The sequence below is a fragment of the Mustela lutreola genome, chromosome 10, assembly GCF_030435805.1.
Source record: "Mustela lutreola isolate mMusLut2 chromosome 10, mMusLut2.pri, whole genome shotgun sequence".
In the NCBI taxonomy this organism is placed as follows: domain Eukaryota; kingdom Metazoa; phylum Chordata; class Mammalia; order Carnivora; family Mustelidae; genus Mustela; species Mustela lutreola.
Window position 1 is genome coordinate 79,928,012 of NC_081299.1, and position 22,689 is coordinate 79,950,700.

The following is a 22,689-nucleotide window of genomic DNA, read 5'->3' on the forward strand; positions in this document are numbered from 1 at the left end:
AAAATGTAGATCAGAATACCCCAGTCCTTGGTTTCCCCATTCCAATAAACCCTAGGTTCCTCTGAGGATCATCAGCAAGGCTGATACGGTCACAGTCTGGACCTGCCCTGCTCTCTGAGCCCTTTGGCCACCCCTCTCCTTACTCTTCACCCTCCCCACCTGTTCTCTTTGCTTCTTCCCTGTACACCCCTCATTCCTGAGGGAGCTCTGCCCTTGGCCGTGCCCCTCTGCCTGCATTGCTCTGCCCAGACAACTTCGTATGGATAGTTCATCATCATTCAAGTTATCGGCCTACATTTTACTCCTCAGGGAAGTATTTTCTATTTCTAGTCACTCTCTATCATAACCTGCTGCTGCAATATCTTCGCATCTGCATCTCTATCTCACATTCTCCTTCCAATTCATCCGCTTCCTTGTTTTTAATCTGTTACCTCTCTGTGTGATATCAATTCTAAGAGAGCAGGGACTTTCTAGTACCTGGAATGTACCTGGAATGTAGGTGAAACAATAAATTTGTGACAGGGATGAAGGAATTCAGGCAGTCCCTTACAATTTACAGATTGCCTTTAAAACAGATCTGAACTGGAAGCTGGTTTCACCTTTGGAAGATTCAAAAAGTGCATGAGTTTGGCCACCAGGTGGCAGTATTACTTTAAATTTGGGTCTACACAGTGTTGGTGCAGTTCTGGTCAGTCAAGAACCTGGGGTGTCAAGGGCACAACTCAGAGTAGCTAAGGGTATTTCTGGTGAAATTAAAAACACATCACACATACCATCACATACCATTCTATTTGTTCTTATACACTTTCTGCCTCTCCCACCCCTTTCCCATTTTACTTCTCTTCAATTTACTTTCTTCACTTGGTTCCTCCAATGCTAGGAGAACTAGCATCTACTGAATGCTTACTGTGTGTCAGGCGCTTTGTTAAATGCTCTATATTCATTGTCTCCCTTAATCATTATACTCGTAGGGAAAAACTGTTGCTTTAATTTACAGTCAGAGAAACCGAGGTCGAGAGAGCTCAGCTAACTTGCACCTGGTCACAGAAGTGACCTGTGGGTTGAGCTAGAATTTGAGCTAGGATTGAGCTAGGATTTGAACCTACATTGGTCTGTCTCCCTAGCCCTGCTCTTTTCACTCTATCACCTGCTTCTTAAGCTAAGAATGGCACCCGGGGGACCTGCCATGCTACCCTGGTAGAAACTAGGCTGGGAGAGTTGCTGGTGTCTGGTAATTTGCGATAAATTATTTTCTAAAAATTCTACCAAATAAAAGACTCCTACAACTTGATCTCTGTGTATTCTAGAAGTCAGGAATGGAGCAGTTCCACATCAGGACCTGCCACCATTCAAAGACTGTTAGGACAGGAAGGAAACCTAGGGAAGATTGCATCACCACCCCCATTTTTCTGATGTGTACAATTTACTAGCTCTGAGGGAAGCCCATACACTTTGGCTTTATTCCAGGCTGAATAGGAGAGTGTGTTTGAATGAGTGGGGTGAGTGGGACTAACTGTGAGCATGCGTGTATGTGTGTGTGTAAAAGACACACAAATACACACAGCACCTCCTGAGCTGATGCCTGAGATTCAACTTTGCTCCCAAGAGAAGCATCAGTGATAGTGAGGAAAAGCAAAAGTGATTTAAAAAAAAAAAAATAGAATCACAGGACTGGCTTGCCTTTTTCCAGGACTCTGGCTATGGAGATCTGTTAAATTTTCCCACCAGGAACCAAGGACTCATTATTGAAAAGAAAAGCTCCTTAGCTAGGCAGGAAGTCTTGAAGGTAGGATCCACTGAGGAAACGAATTTCCACGTAGCTCTGCTTCGCCTTCCTCCCCTGTGTTCCCAGCCAAGGACTCTTGTGCTGTGTCCCACTGCCTGATGTATCTGAACAGAAGCAGCCGAGGTTCCCTCAGTCATCCCAGAAGAAGCAAAGCTTCCTCTTGGGGTACAGAGAATTGGAACAAGCTCCCTGATTCCCTCTTCTGAGATCTCTGTGATGCTGCAGTGGCTGAGTCGTGATTCAAAGGGAAAACGTACTGCTTGAGAAATACAAAGGTATATGCTTTTAGCAAATAAAAAAAGAGAAAGATAGGAGGATGCTCACAAACACAGACTCACTTATAGGCCAGCAGCTGTGACTGATGCTATGGCAAAATTTAGTTGTCCCCCATTATGCGCTCTGCCCTTCTGGGTATGCCATAGTAACGGACTTTTTTTTTTTTTTTTTTTTTTTAATTGGGTTCAAGGCCTCCCAGAATAAAGACTACAGAGTTTCCAGTCTTTCCTGATGTTTAGTTCTGGCTAATCGTGTATAAGAGAAAGTGCAAAGTGGTAGCTTCTGGAAATCTTCCTTAAAAGATAGAGCATCAGTACACTGTGCACTCTCTTTGTCTTCTATTCCTTCTGTTCCGCTACCAGGAAAGTAGATTCTGCCAGATTGGCCAATGAGGCTAAGCCGTGTTTACCAGGGAGAAGCAACAAAACACAATGTGACAGACTGCCTGCATGAACTTTCACTTGAGAGGAATACAAACTGTGTCTTATTTTATCCACGGTCCGTTTGAGATTGTCTTCCGTCAGTTTGAAGTTGTCTTCAGTTGAGCTGAATCTACTTCTAAATAATATAGTTCCTTTACCCACATTATTTCATTGACTTTTCATGATAACACTATGAAATAAGTAGTTATCTTTAACTTATAAATGAGGAAATGAAGGCTCAGAGAGGCCAAGTAACTAGCCTGGGGCTCTCTGACACCAATGCTGGTGCTCATCCCACTAGGACATGCTGATTATCAGGGAATCGTTCATTCACTGGCAGATCGTTAGAGAAGGCCACACAAGACCCAGTTCCATGCCAGTCAGCTGGGAGGCTTGTTAGTAACTGAAGAGAGAGGAAGACTTCTCTGACCCCTTTCACTATCTCTGATGCCCCTGGGAGAGGCTCACTGGGGTGATACATCAAGTTCAGAACTCCCAAAAGAGGGCGTCTGGGTGGCTTAGTCAGTTAAGCGGCTGTCTTTGGCTAAGGTTGTGATCCCAGCATCCTGGGATTGAGCCCCACATTGGGCTCCCTGCTCAGTGGGGACTCTGCTTCTACCTCTCTCTCTGCCTGCTCGTGATCACTCTCTCCCTCCCTCTCTTTCTCAAATTAATAAATAAAATCTTAAATAAAAAGAACTCCCAAAAGAGGATGCTGCTCAGAGACAAATGTAGGTAACTGGCTATGTTTGTGTGTGTACGCACACGCACGTGTATGCAAGCAAGCAGCGTATGTATGTTGGTTACACAGCGTGTGCCAAATGTCTTAATTAGGTTGTTAACAAGTGTGCAAATACATATGCATTTGAAGGGACACTACATTGTTTAAAATGGAAAATATTGAAAACTCACATGTTCGATGAGAGGTTAAACAAATTAAATGAAACTATGGGACAGTATGCAGAGATTAAAAGTGATGATGTGTATATATTTATTAACATGAACATATGTTCATGATATGTTTCTAAGTGAAAACAGCAGGTTTCAAAACAGTGTTTTGAATATAAGCCTGTATAGATAAAAAGCAAATGTTATTGGTTATTTCCAATTATAGGATGATTTCTTTTCTTCGGACTTAACCATATTTTCTAATTTTTCTGTAACAAGCACACATGACTTGCATATATTTTTTCTTTTTTTAATGCTTAAAAAAAAGATTTTATTTATTTGTCAGAGACAGAGAAAGCACAAGCGGGGGAGTGGCTGGCAGAGGGAGAAGCAGGCTCCTCGCTGAGCAGGGAGTCCAATGCAAGACTTGATCCTAGGACCCTGGGATCATGACCTGAGCCAAAGGTAGATGCTGAATCTACTGAGCCACCCAGGCAACCTGACTAGTATATTTTTTAATGTTTAAAGTTGTTTTTTATTTTTTTTTATTAGACTGAAGAGGGAGTGCCTGGTGGAAAATGGAGTAACTAGTTGAGACAGTGCCTTTAAGCATGCCCCTCTGAGAGGACCCAAGGACTCCTCTGGGTCCTCCCTCAGCTCTAAGTTTGAAATATTAGTCAGCTAGAAACTCAGGAGGCACAGTGCATTTCCCCCAATCCCTGCTGTCATGGGCAGACTCAGGGCCACTGGCTTCCCATCAAGGGTCGAGGTACCTGAGGGGGTGGGAGCCCCCCTGCGCCCTCAGGGCACTCAGGGAGCATGGTGAGCTTCTCTCTGGTGCTGCACATGCAGGAGGGCGAGGGGTCCTCTGGCGTCCATTTCTGCTTCTGGAACAGGTGGGTGATGTTCGGGGACACAGAAGGAGTCTTCCAGGGGGTTGAATTGACACAGGGGTACTCCCTCATGGAAGGCAAGAAAATATTTCACAAGTAGCTCCAGTTGATAAAAATCCCTAAAAATGAGAAATAGTGCCCAACCTTCTCCTTAGCCTTTCCTCTATCTCCGCAGACCCACATATTTTCTTCTTCTATTCTTGGAAGGTAGTTTCTGCTCAAAAAAACTCAAGACCAGAATTTTGTTGATTGACTAGGCGTGGGTCTGGGCAATAACTATCTACTCTGTGGACTGTTTTATCTCCCTTCTTCCTCCTGGTACCTCTAGCTGTTGAGAAACAGAACCAATAAAAGAGGAGTTGGAGCTGCGTCTGTTTGGGTCCTTACCTACAGCTCTGAAAACTACTGAATGAGAGAAGCCATTACAATTACACTGAAATTTAAGGATGCTTGGGCTTCAGTTGCCCTCTGTAGCTCTCGTCTCTGTACTTCCAGCAATTGAAAGTTGTGTAATTAATGCCATTCTAGGTCCAGTTCAACAATAGCACACCCCCCATCTCCCTCCTTTGCCTGTTCAGATTCCTTTCAAATACACTGTGGGAAGCATATGTCAACTTAGTACGGAACTTTCTATATTGGGAGTTCTAGAAATACAGAGCTGCCCAGTGGTGCAGGGGATTCCTAAGAGGTGGAGACACCCTTGCACTGGGTGTTGAAGGAGAGGCGGGTGAAGGTCAGGGATGAGGAAGCACCTGTGAACGGAGAGTGGGATGGAGATGGGACCTCTCCTAACCTGCCAGCCTGGGACCCCACCCTCAGGGCTCCCCTGGGGCAGTCGTTGATGGGAGGACAGGGGTTCTCAGGGACTTACGGAAGCCACTCTTCCTTCAGGCAGCGGTTGCCAAAGCCCGGCTTGTTCAGGAGGATGTCTGCAAGTGCTGCCAGCTGCTCACTGCCTGGCTGGTCCAAACTAGACAGAGTGAGAGGGGCTTACTTGACAGGTGCATGACTGGGACAAAGGGACAAAGCAGCTAACATGCAACTTGACAGGCGTGCACGGAACAGCTGCTCCATGCTGGGCATGAATGCAAGCCACAGAACGCTGCCTAGGGGTGGCTGTAGGGTGCTGGGAAGGAAGGGTGCTGCTCCCACAGACCTGGAGATCTGCTGTTGTATCATGTCGGTGCCTCAAAAGGATGGAGTTCAACCTACTCATCCAACCTTTACTTTTTATTTCCTTACACCTGGCAGTCCCCGTTGTCCACTTGGGGTCACCTTTCCCAAGTGACAGGTACATTAACTTCCTTTTGGAGGGCAGTCCAGTCCCCCTACCACATTGGTTGCTGTGGAAAGGGGAAGGTCCCTGCAAGCAGGCTGACCTGGGAGCCCCACAACCCATGGGGTGAATGATAACTTTTAGGGATGAGTCTACGCACCTGAAGAACGTGTACTGCTGCCCATACATCCAGGGGTGAAGGGTCAAAGCCGGATATTCACCAAAGGGAGGGACGACGAGGGAAAGCATCAGAGCCAAAAACACAAAAGTGGCTGGAAGGACAATCTGTTGGAAAATAAACATGGCAATGTGAGCTGGGTATGCTAAAGACACCCCCCCCCCACACCCAACACACACACTCTCATTCTTCTAAGCATTTATCTTGTAGAAGGTCAGTTTTCTGGGGAACATTATAAGGGAAGACATGCAAAGGCAAGAGGTGTAAGAGAAAACAGACTGTTCTGGTGGCCACTGAGGAATGAATGAAGTAGGCCAACACTGAGCATTGAGGTAGCCAATCAATGTTCAGCCAGAAGTGAACTGTGTCTGTTGGTTTCTGCATCTGAATAAAAAAAAATTTTAAAAATTAAAAAATATTTTTTAAAAAAGAGTGCCAAAAACTATCTACAGGTTGAATTCAATCTCTATCAAAATACCAACAGCATTTTTCACAGAGCTGGAACAAACAATCCTAAAATTTGTATGGAACCACAAAAGACTGTGAATAGCCAAAGCAATTTTGAAAAAGAAAAACAAAACTGCAGGCATCACAATTCCAGACTTTAAGTTATATTACAAAACTGTAGTAATCAAAACAGTATGGTACTGTCACAAAAACAGAAAAATAGATCATTAGACCACAATAGAGAGCCCAGAAATAAACCCTCAATTAATCTTTGACAAAAGAGGAAAGAATAAGCCGTGGGAAAAAGACAGTCTCTTCAAAAAATGGTGCTAAGAAAACTATACTGCTACATGCAAAAGAATGGCACTGGACCACTTTTTTACACCATGCACAGATATAACTCAAAATGGATAAGACACCTAAATGTGGGAACAGACACCATAAAAATCCTAGAAGAGAGCACAGGAAGTCATTTCTCTGACATTGGCCATTGCAACATTTTTCTAGTTATGTCTCCTGAGGTAAGGGAGATAAAAACAAAAATAAAGAACTATTGAACCTACATCAGAATAAAATGCTTTTACACAGCAAAGGAAGTAATCAACAAAATTAAAAGGTAACCTACGGAGTGGGAGAAGATATTTGCAAGTGGCATATCTGATAGAGGTTAGAATTCAAAATATATAAAGAACTGATACAACTCAACACCCCCAAAACAAGTAATTCAATTTAAAAATGGGCGGAAGACAGGACAGACATTTCTCCAAAGAAGACAGATGGCCAACAGACACATGAAAAGATGCTCAACAGCACTCATCATCAGAGAAATGCAAATCAAAACCCCAGTGAGATATCACCTCATACCTGTCAGATGGCTACAATCAAAAACACAAGAAACAGGTGTTGGCAAGGATGTAGAGGAAAAGGAGTCCTCAGTGGGGATGCAAACTGGTGCGGCGTCTATGGAAAACAGTCTGGAGATTCCTCAAAAAAATAAAAATAGAACTATCCTATGATCCAGTAATTGCAGAACTGTATATTTACCCCCCAAATACAAAAACACTAATTCAAAGGGACACATGGCCCCCTGTATTTAGTGCAGTATTATTTACAATATCCAAACTATGGAAGTTGCCCAAGTGTCCAAGGGTAGATGAATGGATAAAGAAGACATGAGACATATATAATAGAATATTACTCAGTCATAAAAAAGAATGAAATCTTGCCATTTGCAATGACATGGATGGAGCTAAAGAATATAATGCTAAGTGAAATAAGTAAAAGACAAATACCATATGATTTCACTCATATGTGGAACTTAAGAAACAAAACAAATGAGCAAAGGGAAGAAAAAGAGAGAGACAAACCAAGAAACAGATTCTCAACTATAAGAACAAAGTGATGGTTACCAAAGTGGGGAGTGAAATAGGTGATGGGGACTGAGGAGTGTGCTGGTCATGATGAGCACTGAGTCACATACAGAATTGCAGAAATCACTGCCCGTACTGTACACCTGAAACTAATATAACACTGTGGGTTAATAATACTGGAGTTAAAATTAAGAAGTTAATTTAAGAAAAGAGTAAAAAGAGAAAAGAGGCCAATAACGTTGATATGTAGGGTCATAGCAAAAATGAATGCAAATATGACTTTACCCTTTACTGTAGAAGTGAAAAGTCTTTTTTTTTTTTTTAAGATTTTATTTATTTATTTGACAGAGAGAGATCACAAGTAGATGGAGAGGCAGGCAGAGAGAGAGAGAGAGAGAGAGAGAGAGAAGCAGGCTCCCTGCTGAGCAGAGAGCCCGATGTGGGACTCGATCCCAGAACCCTGGGACCATGACCTGAGCCCAAGGCAGTGGCTTTAACCCACTGAGCCACCCAGGCGCCCAGAAGTGAAAAGTCTTAATACATTCACTGTTATTTTCTCTGCTAAGCAGGTCGAACACGAAGAATCTTTATGTTACTAAGAATTGAAATCAAGGTGGCAAGGAGCAAGCAAAGCCGACAAGACCTAAAGAGAGTGCCTATCCCTGTTTGAAGCTCCAACAGGAGAAAGCCTAGGAGAGGAGGGAAAGGCCAGGAGAGGGCAGGCAGCCAAGCGCAGGCAAGGACCGACAGTAATACCTGGGCCAGGAAGTCCTTGTGGCTGCGCACAGTGTGGTGGAACCGCTTGATCAGTAACGCCTGCACATGTTGGAGGAGAAGGGGTGCCCCTGTGTTGAGCCGGCTGCGGTGCTCAGGCTCAGGCTCCGAGGAGGGCTGGCCCCCCCGGGGAGGAGCTGGCTCCGCAGAGCAGCCATCCGAGCCCTGGGGAATCTGTCTGGCCTTATCTTTGGGACCCAGCCAGGGGTGTTGGAGGCTGACGTTTTCTCTTTTCTGATGAGTGCCACCTGATTTGGAAGATTGAATTAATAAATTTAGAAAATTACTTGCAGGTTATGGCTTTCATGTGCTCTTTATTTTCTTACTGCTCTGGTTTTCCCTTTCATTTAAATTAGCAACAAAGTATCAGGCCAGGTCTGTTAATATGCTTTTAAACATTCTATTTTGGGGGACACCTAGCTGGCTCAGTCAGCAGAGCCTATGACTCTTAAATTCAGGGGTCATGAGTTTAAGCCCCACATTGGGTGTGGAGCCTACTAAAAAGAAAATAAATAAACAAAAATAAAATGACAATTCTATTTTTTAGTGTAAATCATCTATAGACAGAATTACCTGAAATCCTTAAAAAATTCTCTACAGTAGCTAAAGAGAAGACCATATAAATGGTCTAAAACATTTAGACCGAGAGGTCTAAAACATATAGCTAAGTAAAAAAAAAAAAAAATCAACGTTACAGAGCAATATGTGTAATAAGATCACATTTGTGTTAGAGAGCACGTATATCACATATAACAAATTATATGCTATACACATATAAACACATACAGATATAAGAGAAAAGCTCTTATGGAACACCTACCAACTATTAATAGAAGTTACCACTGCAGGAGGAGAGTTGGATAAGGGGTGGGGATGAAGGAGAAGGGTGATTTTAGCCTTTTTTGTATTATTTGAATTTTTAAACAGCACAATACATTCATGTGTAACCTGTGGACTTAAGTAAAAGTCAGAATTGATTTTTTTTTTTTTTCTAAATTCTTAGAGGCCACTGAGAAGTGGTGGAAAGGCTAAGAGTTAGGTGACCTGGGTTTGAATCCTGACTCTTACTAGATGCATAAATTGGACTGTCTGAATCCGAGGTTTCTCCTCTGTAAAATGAAAATGAAAACATTTCACAGGATTGTTATGAGGATTAAACGAGCTAATGTGTAAATATGCTTTAAGAACTACTCACTGCAAGTCATTAGTTATGTTGAAGCTATAGTTCATCATCACTGATTAATGTTAATTTTGTAGAAAGTGTTGTTGGACATAAAGGGAGAGCCTAGAGGACCGCTCGTTGGTCTCTAGCTGCTTTCCTAACCTGTCCTAAAGTCCCCCAGCACAAGGGCAGCTGCAAAGGGAGTTGGGTCAGCCCAGTCATCCTTCCACTTAACACGCATGGACACCTGCAATGCCGCAACCTGGCTTCCTCAGGTTCACTCATGATCTAGTGCCAGAGCCCCATTGCTCCTACCTCCTTTCCCTAATTTGGGGTCAGATTTTTTTTTATTTTTAAGATTTATTTTATTTTTTGGTAAGATTTTTTATTTATTCGACAGAGAGCATGAGGGGGGGTAGGGTCAGAGGGAGAAGCAGCCTCCCTGCTCAGCAGGGAGGCTGACTCGGGACTCCATCCTAGGACTCCAGGATCATGACCTGGGCTGAAGGCAGTCACTTAACCAACTGAGCCACCAGGCGCCCCAAGATGGATTTATTTTAAAGAGAGAGTGAGAGAGTACGAGCAGAAGAGGGGAAGAGGAGAGGGAGAGAAGAAGCAGACTCCCTGCTAAGTAGGCAGCCCAATGCAGGGCTATAGATCACACTACTGTGAGATCATCACCCCAGATGAAACCAAGAGTTGGGTGCTTAACTGACAGAGTCACTAAGGTGCCCCGTGAGCTCATATGTGTTGTGTGCTGTGGTTGGCCTTTCTTCTGGTAGGATCCCCTGAGCTTTGCTCTCTGATGGCCCATCCAGACTGGAGACCACTGTGGAGGCAAGAGCTGAGGGTGCCAGTGGAGGGCAGTCAAAACCCTATTTGTTCCTGGCTTCCTGCTGCCCTCTAGTGGTCAGTGGCTGTGAGCCACACCTTTAGAGGTCACACAGCCTTTTGGTACCTTGAAACTTGGTACCCCAATGGATAGCTACAAGTTCCTTCAGACTTTAGAGATAAGATCAGAAAGTGTCATCCTCTAAAACTGAGCCAATTAAAACATGCATTTATCCATCTGAAAAATGGGAGGCAGTGAGAGTGTGGACTTGGTCCTAGTTTGAGAGCTAAAGCCAGGGAGTTAGACTCAGAAGGCTGTTTGACTTTAAAGCAAGTTATCCAATCTGTGTGAGCTCAGTTTCCCCCAGATGGGGCTAACCCCTGTCTTAGCGGCCTCATGCAATTATAGTAACAATCAAAACAATGGGTGTTACATGCTCTATGAAGTATAAAGGGCTAAAATTTTTGAAGTAAAAGATGATTTGTAAATTAGGATGTTGCTTAATCTTAATCAGAAATCACATACTGTGTTAAAACTTGGCACATATTAACTCATTCAATTGAATAATCCTAAAATTTGGGTACTATTATTTACCCCATTTTGCAGATGAGGGATCTGAGGTACAAATATGCTAAGCATTTATCCAAAGCTACTCAGTTAGCAAATTGTGGAGCCAATTATGGAGATCTCTCTTACTCTAGAGGCTACACTCTTAACCTCAATCCCTGCATGTTTCTTTGGAACACCCTACTCTATGCCCAGGCTGACCAGTCTTCTGATGTCCAATTTCTCTTCACCTGAGAAGATCTAACTATTAAGGAGTATTTTGGGCTGATGAAAGCCCCAACTCTTGAAAACATCACAGCTTCTGTTATAAATTTGTATATTTTCATCCTCATCTTGGTTAATGTAAGCCTTTGTTTTTGGGTGACCTGGAAAATTCCATTTCTGTGTCTTTAAAGCTGGAAAGAACACCTGGGTCCCATGGTGAGTTGCCCCTGCCCTCTCCGGCAGACTGCCCTTCCCTCCCAACTCTGTCAGGATTCCTGCTTCTTCTGGCCACCACACGACTCATCTGGGCCAGGCAGCACATTTGGGCTGGTGTATTTGAACACTGGTAGTTCTAGGCATAGCTGCTAAACAGACATCTGAGACCACTTATGAAGCAAGATGAAAACCATATATCTTAAGAGTTGGCATCAGAAACTTCACAGGGAGGAAATGGTCTTTGCACAGGAAAATACTATGATGTTACTATACTGGGTAGAAAAAGGTAACCAGTAGCAGGAGCCCAAGGCATCGAAGGAGAATGGCATGCAGCTTTGCCCGTGAACAGGAGAGAGGAAAACAGAATGGAGAGTGAGGAGCCAGACAGAGGATTTTATCAGTGAGGGTGGATGCCTTTTATTCTGTCAGAAGTGGCCTGTGTCATGGCAGGTGATCCCACCTGTATGTCCCTCTCCCTATACCCTATGCTTCAGAGTAAACTCACTCATGAATGCTTTGTGTGCCTCTGGGGTTTTGGTAGAAATCACAGGAGGGGCTAGTTGGTGCCCGGGCTCACACATGTAGAAGAGAGACCCCCAAATCCGCAGAAGTTATGACTTCCACAGTGGCAAGTTTCCATAGGGCACTAAATGAAGGTTCAGAATAATTTTATCTCTCTCTCAAAGAGGCCAGAAGATTCCAGCTGGCATCTGGGTTGTATTCACTGTCACCATTATCTCTAGGGACTCTGTGAGCTGTCACTCATGCAGACAGGAGTGGATCAGAGGCCTGGTGGAGATAAGAGGAGCAGATGAGGATGGTGAGGTGGCAGGTATAGGAGACACGGAAGTGGGATGAGAAGCTTCGGGGTGGTGAAGCTCCCAGCTTGACCGCCTTAAGAATCCTGATTCATCTAGAGTCTTTCTACCCAGATCTAATTCCACTTGTCATTCCTCTGTCATTTAAAGGAACTAAGAATGCAAAATGTGGGATATTGGAGGGTCAGATAAATACAATAGAGGAGAATTTCCTGCTTTGTTGTTTCATAAAATTTTCCTTTGATTTTCAATACAGAGCTTGGGGTGTATGGTGAGGGAACACACTCTGGAACCATACCAGCAAACAGAGGTCCTGAATCAGAATCCTCCGTGACCTTCAGAAAAATCTGTCAAAAAAGGAAAAAGAGAACATTTGGTTTAGGCAATTCCATTCTCAGAAAAAAATCTAACCCTAGCTCAGTTTTGTTGGGTACTACTTCCTAATGGAAGGAAAATATGTTGTGATTTAATCTAAGAACACGGTCTTCTGGCAATATAAAAGTGTATGCACACAGGGACATCAGCCACGTGAAATCTGTTTCTGTATGGACAGAGGCCTGAGGGAGTGAGCCAAAAATGAAACTAGCTGCTGTACCTGGGTGGGAAGTTATGGCTTTTGGCCCTTATGAAACGTCCCCCTAGTATTTGACTTCTGCAAAGAAGCTCCTTTTCTGCTTCCTGATGGAAGCCAGCTGGGATCTCTGGCTTACCTCTTCCAGGGGAGTGTCAGAAATTCCAAAACTGCTGAGCCCCAGGTCGGCTAGTGTGTCCTCTAGCTCTCTGAAAAGGCTGGCATATGCTCTCTGCTTGAAATTCTTATTTGGAAGAAGGAAGATAAGTTCTTGACCAATGCATTCCACCAGCTTTGCCTCTGGAACATGGTGTTGTATCATATCCATCAGCTCATTCACATCTCCTAGGACAAAAAAAGAGAGAGAGAGAGAGACTGACATCAACTCTGTCTTCCAGAACTGAACCTGGGAGACTGCGAGCTTGCTCACATCCCCTACTTTCTTCCACTTCCCATTTGAGGAAGGGGCATTTCATTCCTCAGTAGTGACTCCTGCAGAGGAATAATGCTGCCTCCCTTCTGTTTTGGCTTATTTCACCGTGTGAAGGGCACTGAGAGAGAGAGGGAAAGGGAAGCCACAGCACTCCCCACTTAACCAGTCAGGGAAACTTGGGGAGGTCATGCAATGCTCCTCTGCTAGTTTTCTCCTTTGTGCAATCAAATGTTCTGTCCCTTGCAAACTATGTAACATCAAGCAGTTTTGTTTTTTTAATCTGTTCAAAGGGGAAAACAGTGGCACCCACTCACTTTACTCTTATTATTTATGAGGACTGAATGAGTTAATACCCACACAGCACTTGGAATAACATGTCTGGTGCCTAGGTAAATATTAGCTGCTACCCTAATCATGAACATCATCTCTAGTAAGAAAGTTCTTATCATTGTTGTCGCTCATTTTAATTCAACACAGGCTTGAAGGTTAAGTCAAATTTGCTTTCATTTTCCTTGTCTGGTCCAAGCTATAGGTCACTTGCCTGAGATGCATACCTGGGACTGGTGCCCAAGCTGGAGAAGAACTCGCCTTCCTAAATCATACACCAGTGCTTGGTCTAATTCTTCGAAGGAATAAGCTGCTTCCCTTGAGACTGCACCTGCCTATTCCAACTAACAAAGTAACCAACCTTAACACCCTGATCCAGGAAATGATGAAGGGGAGCAGGAAGCTGTGGCGTCAGACTGGGGTGGGGGGGATGGAGTGTGGGGTGTACAATGTGGGGCATGAGGAAATGTCCAGTAACAAGTATTTACCCGACATACTCATATAGTCAGAATTTTTATTTTTATGCACAAGCATGTATTACTTTGAAATTAAAAATCTAGTTAAAAAATTTTAAAGCTTGTATGTGAAGAGACAGTTCCCTATTATCTTGAGAAGCAGGTCAAAGGGAGAGGGATTCTAGGGACTCAGAACCCAGGTCTCATGCATTTCTGCCAAGTAGTCCTCTCAATTAAGGCCACGTGGTGGGATCTTTGCTTCCTTTGTTTTAAAAATGACCCATGTGGAGGGATTTCATGGCTTTCAATCCATGTCCTTCTGTCTAACTGGACTGGAAGGCTTGTTTTATGTCAGATTTACAAAGAGGACTCAGTTGTCTTTAGCTCTGGGATGACTTCACACAGGGGCTGGAGGGCTCCTTGTGTGAGGAAGCAGCTTTGCCCTAAACAGCTCTCCAGGGGTCATGCACATTGTTCTCTGAGGAAGGAAATCGAGCTGAAGCTGCTGGATTCCCAGGAATTGTGTCTTAGTCGTGTGTGTCAGCCTTCCAGAGGGAGTCCTGGAGGGCAGCAGGCTTGTAGTGCCTGGCAGGGAGGTCTCCGTGTGTGTGGTGGACGGTTGTGTGAGAAGGAAAAGCCTTGAGAGGAACTAACTGGGGAGCAGAATGATCTTCTTTCTCTTATTTGTTACATAATGACTTACTGTGTTCCTTCATATGGTTCACAGCATCCCTCTTATAGTAAAATAAATAAATAAATAGACATTTGTTTAGAAATAAAGGAATATTTTAAAAAATTACTCTAGCCAGCAGGCCCTGTTTCCAACTTGATTTTTGGTACATTCCTGTATTGGTTTTTAAAAATTATCCATGTCTTGACCAAGATTTGTCCTGGGAGGGAACTTCAGCGAGCGGGGAAAGACCCACGGCAAGGCAGACTAGGGAAAAGACACAGAGCTGTCACCTTGAAAGGATGTGTTCCTGGGTGCCGCAGGTTCTGTCCATGCAAAGAATGGGTAACATAGTGAATGTGATGCAGGTCTGGGCATTTTCCCTCAAATTTCAAGCATGGTATATAAATAGTGTCTAGTTTTCCTATTTCACCAGACTTCAGTTAGCAAATTCTCCAGATTTAGAAAAAAAAAATTTGTGCTAAATAGAGAACTCTGTATTTTCTTTGCTAAGCAGATAGTTCCTCCACCATCGCATCATCAACCTGGGTCAGTACACGGGTCTCATTTTGCTCCTTTTTAGGGATGTGGGGTGTGTGGTCTTCCATTTGCAAAGGCACCCCAGATGTTGGATGGAAGTGAGCCTTCACGGAAGACAGCAAGAGTTGTTGGCAAGCACTTTGGGTCCCTGGGGTCCCTGAGGTCAGATCCTGTGGGATGAGTGCTTCCAGCGAGAGCCTCTTCAACATCTCCTGGAGGAGCCCCTGACGAGGTTTAACGCACCCTTACTCAAGAGAGAACTGTTAGGAAGTTGGGATACTGAGGCAAAAGTCAGGAGTGTAACAAGGATGCGTGACTTGCTGTCTACTCTGTGCAGTCCGACTCTCTGGAAAAGTTCACTCTGAGAGCCATCTGTCACTATGGCTTCACCCGAGGGCCTCATCTGGGACCTACAGTAGCCCTTCTCCCCATACTTAAGTAATGCTGCTTGGAACCAGGACAGAAGGACACAAGAAGGGAGGCTTAACATGGGCCACTGACGAGCAGTGAACAAACACTGGATTCATCAATTAAGGGAGGAGGCCCTAGGCCCAGGGCTTTAAAGTCTCTTTGGGAATGGAAGAGAAGGTCAAAGGGAAAGATGAGCAACTTCATGACCATGGGCTTGAGAGATACACAGAGTGTTCTCTTTTCTCCCATTATGTTTGACAACAGGACACACCCAACCATCTCAAGAGATGATCACAAAACAAGAACCAAGACACAGCCTGCCCCAGGGCCTTACCGTCCAAGACTTGTTCCGGAGTTATCTCATCTATGTGGGCTGGACACCTGCTCGAGAAACCCTCAGACGCACAGCTGCAGTTCCCCTACAACAGACAGGCGTCAGTCGCTTGAACAACAGCATCTTCCTGAGGCCAAATGCCTTCCTCACTGCACCTCATTTGTTTCTTGCTGCCAAAAGTGGTCAACAGATTTTGCCCCTCTCCCTCATATTTTTATGTATTACTTCAGGTGAGCACTCTGAGGTTGTGGCTACTTGATTTTATCCTGGTGAATGTATGAGTCAGGCACAGAGAGTAACAGCACCTGAAAGGCACCCCTGGCTTGTCATTATCTTGCGACAGCTGTAGGCGGCCTATGCAAGACGTTTTGCTCCTCTGACCCTGTGGATGCCCACTGGCCTGTGGCCAGGACAGGAAAACCTGGAGGCAGCCTGACCCTAATATCATGGGAGCCGGAGGCCTAGGTCATGCTACAAAGTAACCAGCCTGACCACTCCAGGAACGGTGCCTGGTCTCCAGGAGGCCAGAGGGCATTCCTAATGCTTTCTCTCACTTATCGTCTCCATGTCCCTGACAAGCAGAAGCTGAACTGATCGGTTTCCTTTTCTGTGTGCGAAGAACCAACACTGACAAGCAATCAAGGAATTTGCCTGTGATGACACAGTCCTCCACACCTTTCAGCTACCCAGACCCAAACCTGGTCTCTTGCCAATGCTGAGGGGGTCTCTGCTAAAGGGTATTGTCTGGCTCTATCATTTTCAGGTTATATAGTTCCCAAGAATGCCTTTCCTTGGCTTTCATTTCCCAGCGGACTTTGGGTTTAGTTAGGGAACATAAGCTTTGGAATGAAACACAGGAGGCCTCAGTAGCCAGTCTCAGATTCCCAGCATGCCACCTTGCAGCCCGAGACATTTCTGTGGCTACATGCCACATGAGTATGCCGCGTTCTAGAGTACCGTAATCTCAGCTTGTTTCATGTGGGGTAAAGCATCTCTGTAGGAGGGTTCAGAATATCCATTTTTCAAAATCTGCCAAGAGTTTCAGGAACAAGGAGGTTGATCCTGACCACTAGAGCCCGACGGGATAGCCAGGGATAGCATCACCACACCGCGCATTTCTCCTGACCCAACATGGGCTCTTGTCCTGGGCACACACATACCTCATAGCCTGTTCTTTGGCTCTGGATGTTTTTCATCTTGCGCACCAGGGTTAAGTAGAAGCCCGTGCCGAAGCAGTTCTTCAGGAAGAGCGGGGTGCCCGAGCAGTAGAGCCTTCCCTGGGAAATGATGGCAATGCGGTCCCCGAGGAGGTCGGCCTCATCCATGTGGTGAGTGGACATGATGATGGTTCTGCCTGCAAAGGCAGAGGTCAGGGGATCACCAGACAGGCCCGGGCAGGGCTGGAGGGAAAAGGATGTAGAACAGTCTCTCTGTGACATGGTCATGAAAACTCAAAGTGGATCAATAAAAAAGAGTATTCAGCAGCAAAGTCCAGAATACTAGAATAATAACATTTTCTAGCATCCTGCATGCTGTCAAGCACTGTCACATACAGTACCTCTTCTGACTTTGGACCTGCTTCCAATAAATCACTGTGTAGGGGACATATTTATTACAGTCACCATCTATTGAGTGCCATATGTATGTACTCTCTGGATCATTAGGCACTGCACTTACAGTCTTTGCAAAGAACACACACATACTTGGAAACCAATGGGAGATGTCCTTAGAAGAAAACAGTAGTGAGGATGCCAGGATGGCAAACTGACCGTGGGATTGAGCCATGCCATCACGTTCACAGGCCCTCTGAGCTCTGGACCTACCCCCTCTGGTTAGAAGGTGCTGGGAGAGAGCGAAGCATGGCCCCCTCTGAGACTCTGCTATCTGCTGTGGTCCTCTGGAGCACTGGACATGTGCATGCCATCCTTACACCTTGTCCTGAGTGACCTTCTGACAGCCATGGAGCTTTCTGGATGTCTGCATGTGACTTGCATCTTTTTAGTCAAAGAGGAGTTTCACCTAGAGCTGCATACCTTGCTCCAGAGAGGCTGCAGGTTGAGAGAACCTTTTAGAATATTTAGGGAAGTAGGCTGCTCCATCAGTGACCTCCTGTCTCTATTGGTGTAAATATTTCAGGAGGCTTCCATGGGACTCTGGCTCACTCAGGTCACTGGCTGCACCCTGTCAGAGTGTAGTCATGGCTGTTAAGTATGCTCAGGTGCAAAGCACCATGGTGAGAGCCAGGGTCACAGACAAAGGCACTGTGAGAGCTCAGAGCACCGAGCAGTGGCCATTACCTGAACGATACTTCAAGAGCAGGTCCCAAATTGAGCGTCGTGAGTAGGGGTCCACTCCGGAGGTGGGCTCATCCAGAATGACAACCTTGGCACCTCCCACAAAGGCAATGGCAACAGACAGCTTCCTCTGCATGCCACCTAGAGTTTGACACAAGGCAACAGGGTCACAGGGCCATGGAGGACGGGAGGAGAAAGGCCCAGGGCTGGTGGCATAAAGGGGACTGTGTCTTATGTCCAGAAGCAGCTTGATGCTGCCTCCTTAGATGTTTATACAGCGTTCAAAACCTAGTGGAGTGCAGGCCTCTTTAAATGCAGAAAAGGCAAGAAATGCAGAAGTGCAGGAACAGATAAGACCATTTAAAGGCTATTCTCACATTTTAGTTCAAACCCACGAACATCAGAACAAATATAGCCTATGCTGCTACAAGACAGTGGGGTTCCATGAGGGAAATGATCCAGAGGTGGGTTCCTCTAAGGTGCACAGAGTAACTTTAGAGACATGCTCCTGCTCTTAGGAGGTTTCTTAGAAGCCTCCCCTTCTGTCGGTGTCCTGGAAGACAATGGATTTGCCATCTGTAGCCCTCTCTTTTTCCAATACCAAGCACCTGACAGATCCTGCGCTTCTTCGTTCCTCTTGTGGTGGAGGCCTGTGTCCTCCAACATGGCTTCCATCTCCAGCTGGGCCTCCTCCCAAGACTTCCCTTTCAGCTGGGCATAGAACAGGATGTGTTCAGCCACTGTGAGGCTAGGGGACAGGGCAGTGAGGGAGGCAATGAGTTCAGCAGTTCCACCTCTAATGATGCACCTTACAGGAATAAGTAAGGATGAGCACCAAGTTTTAGCAGTGAAGATGTTCATTGTGGTGTTGTTAATAATACAAAACAAGGGATGCCTGGGTGGCTCAGTGCGTTAAAGCCTCTGCCTGCAGCTCAGGTCATGATCTCAGGGTCCTGGGATCAAGTCCCGCATTGGGCTCTCTGCTCGGCAGAGCCCGCTTCCCGCCCCCACCCCCGACCCCACTGCCTGCCTCTCTGCCTAATTGTGATCTCTCTCTCTGTCAAATAAATAAATAAATAAAATATATTAAAAAAAATAATACAAAACCCAGATCCTGTTAAATATCTAATAAGAGAGGACAGTACATTAATACAATGGTGTAGTATATAAACATAAGAATTATTTTATTGAAGAATATATAACATGAAAATGCTCGTATCTTGAGTAAAAAAACACAATCGCATTAAAAATGGCTGATTACAAAATTATATGCAGAGCTTTACTCTCCTTTATAATGTTAAATAATATATATATATGTATACACGCATAGGAGAAAGTTCTGAAAAATCATATACCAAGGTGTGAACCATAGTTATCTCTGGATGGTGAAATGACAGGTGACTTCTATTTTTTTCTTTTAATCTGTATTTCCTCCCTTCTTTTCTTTTCTTTCTTTCCTTTTTTTTTTTTTAAGATTTCTATCCATTTATTTGACAGAGACAGGGACAGTGAGAGAGGGGACACGAACAGGGGGAGTGGGAGAGGGAGCAGAGGCCTCCCGCTGAGCAGGGAGCCTGATGCAGGGCTCAATTTTAGGACTCCAGGATCATGACTGGAGCCAAAGGCAGATGTTTAACTGACAAAGCCACCCAGGCACCCCATATATCACCTTTTATTCATTTATTTATTTATTTAAAGATTTTATTTATTTATTTGACAGAGAGATCACAAGTAGACAGAGAGGCAGGCAGAGAGAGAGAGAGAGAGGGAAGCAGGCTCCCTGCTGAGCAGAGAGCCCGATGCGGGACTCGATCCCAGGACCCTGAGATCATGACCAGAGCCGAAGGCAGCGGCTTGACCCACTGAGCCACCCAGGCACCCCCATATATCACCTTTTAAATCATAAATAAAAATTTGGGGAAAAAGCAACTGAAAAGCCTCCTGAAAAGTCAGTTTTTAGTGCCTGGCTTAAGAGAGAAAAAGGAACAATGGTCTCTTCTCTTGTTCCCTGAGGAGTATTTCAGGGTGAGTGAGGGGCATCTGTCAGAGTGTGGGGTGCATTACTCTTCTGAGGGGGTAGACCTCTACTCCCAGTGCCAGAGGCATAGTCTGACTTTCTGAAGGACACTTCTCATAGCAAGCATGACCAAGGACCTTGAACAGTGGGAAAGCAAACAAGAATACTGCCTCCTGGCCCCCATACTGGCATCCTCGAGCTCAGGCCTAGAGAACATGTGTGTTGGTAGGGGGCAGGGTGGGAATAAGGAATGGAGAGGGTCTCAGTTCCTGTACTACTTACTGGTGGAACAGGATGTTGTGCTGCGGACACATGCCAAGACTCTGCCGGACTTCATCCAGGCTGGTTTCAATGTCCTTTCCCCCAATGAGCACTGTCCCTGATGTTGGTGGCAACAGACCCGTCAGGATTGACCTGCCAAATGCAGGAGTCAGTGGCAGAAAAGATGACCTTTGGCAGCCCCAGACTCCAGAGTTGCTGAGGACTCTCACAGTGACTTCTGCCTTGACTCTCAGTTGAACCCAAACCACGATCAGCTGTGGGGACCAACAATTTCCCAGACAGGCCTTAGACTCAGTGTGTATATCCAGCCCCTACTGCGGATGTCCACATCTGCCCTCTCTGCTTCTCTTTAATTCCTAGGGCCCCAGGCAGGCCCTGATGGGTCCTCAGGGTTCCCAACATTCCCTACGGAACAACCCTGTCTGGCTCGGTAATCACAGCCTGGTGCTGTAGGGCTCAGTGAAAGGTGTGCAGAGCATAGCTCAGTACAGTGCCTGGTATCATGATTATGAAGCATAGGGGAGGGTCTTAATGACAGCTCAGTCCTTCGATATGTATTTGTTGATGAAGTGATTGAAGGCAGGCAGAGGAATTACCACCAACAATATCATTTCTGGATTCAAAACAAAAAGCTCGATATCCACTTCGGCCTTTTTTTTTTTTTTTTTTTTTTTTTTTGGTAAAATGGGAAATAATGGTGCCCACACCTCATGGGTTTGTTGTGAGGGTTTAATGAGTTTATACTTGTAAAGCACTTAGAACCGTGCCAGGCCAGCATAAAGTAAAATTCGAAAGTATTAGGACTGTTCTTACTGAACAGTGTGTTTCAGGCCCCAGGAGAAGTGGCATTTGAGCAGTTGATGCAGGACTGTGTTCGCTGTGAGAAGCCCCGAGGTCTTGGGTGGTGCTCTGGGCCTTCTGATCGTATGAGTCAACAAGGTGAGCAGTCAGTTGAATTTAGTGCTGCCTGGCCCAGCCAGCTCCCTCCCCCGAGTTCAGATACAATCTCGGGTTACCTGAACTTGTACTTAGAAGCTGAAATCTCTGTTGATCAACCGCTAGAGGGAAACAGAACCAAATGTAATGGCACCAGCCCCACATTCCATTCACACTGAACCTCCCTCAGAGAACATTCCAACGTAGGGTGTATACTGCTGTTCCTTCCTGGCGCTCTGGAAGAGGTCATAGGACTTGAAGACCGTGTAACACAGGATTTCCCTGCACCTTGAGAGGGCTGCCTCTGCCGCTCCTTAGGACACCTTAGCTAGCCATGTTCTCCTTCTCAGCAGATGGCGCTCTGGGCCCTTAAAAAGCTAGGGAAGCTTCCAGACCTTTCAGCGCAGAGCTTGCACCTTCCCTGAACTTTATCTTCAGTTGCCTGGTGTTACCTCACAGGGCCCTCTACCGAGCACACCATTTTTACTTTCTCCAAAACAGGTAGGTAAAGAATCCTCTTTGAAAATAAGTAGTTCTCTATGGACCAAGGGCATGTGATGGTGATGGCCGTGACTTTAGCACCATCACTGATGGCGGTAACTCTGGAGAGGGTGGGATGTGCGGACAGGTTTACAGTGTGAGAGACCAGACAGCTGAAAAAACCTGCCTCCTGCCCTCAAGTCGATGACCCCAGGAAGTCAGTTCAACTCCCTAGATGTCCACTTTCCCAGCACACAAAGAGGGCAGTAAACTCACTTCAACTCCCTCTCCCACTTCTTGTGAGGATCAAATAAAACATACACGAATGAGCTCTGAATACTGCGGTGTGCTTTACACATTCTTCAGACACAAATACAAAGTACATTTTTGTCACTAACACTCGATGGAAAAGAGTAGACTGCAGCTAATGAGGCAGAACAGAGCCAGAAAATGATACGACAGAAGAGCAATCCAGGCTCTTTGCCTGAAAACTCACAAGGTGGTGGTCTTTCCTGCTCCATTGTGACCTAAGAATGCCGTGATCTGGTTCTCATAGAAGGTAATGTTAAGACGGTCCACAGCTGGTCTGCTGTAGGTATCAAAAATCTTCACCAGATTTTTCACACACACCCCAGGAACCAAGCCTGGAAGTTCACGTTCAAAGAAGGAATCTTGGAAGAAAAAAATGAACATGATGTAAATATAATGCTTTAATGTACACATCCTTCAAGGCTCGACCTCCAGACCACTGTCTTTTGGCCCCATGACTTTAGGTGGGACCTTTGTAAGGATGACTACAAAATAATCATGGTAATAATAGTACCTAACAT

The 22,689-nt window shown here is 45.2% G+C and overlaps 1 protein-coding gene across 1 annotated transcript in view; it reads right to left on the reverse strand.

The window, feature by feature from the left end:
* Positions 1–22,689, reverse strand: part of ABCA4 (ATP binding cassette subfamily A member 4) — an 87,819-nt gene that overhangs the window by 33,529 nt on the left and 31,601 nt on the right. The window contains exons 12-23 of the mRNA XM_059136745.1: positions 22,356–22,530; positions 20,444–20,575; positions 18,753–18,892; positions 18,148–18,285; positions 17,011–17,204; positions 15,851–15,935; positions 12,820–13,025; positions 12,408–12,456; positions 8,293–8,558; positions 5,702–5,826; positions 5,137–5,235; positions 4,146–4,332 (exon numbers count right to left, since the gene is read on the reverse strand). Coding sequence (XP_058992728.1) covers positions 4,146–4,332; positions 5,137–5,235; positions 5,702–5,826; positions 8,293–8,558; positions 12,408–12,456; positions 12,820–13,025; positions 15,851–15,935; positions 17,011–17,204; positions 18,148–18,285; positions 18,753–18,892; positions 20,444–20,575; positions 22,356–22,530 — 1,796 coding nt within the window. The remainder of the gene's footprint in view (positions 1–4,145; positions 4,333–5,136; positions 5,236–5,701; positions 5,827–8,292; positions 8,559–12,407; positions 12,457–12,819; positions 13,026–15,850; positions 15,936–17,010; positions 17,205–18,147; positions 18,286–18,752; positions 18,893–20,443; positions 20,576–22,355; positions 22,531–22,689) is intronic.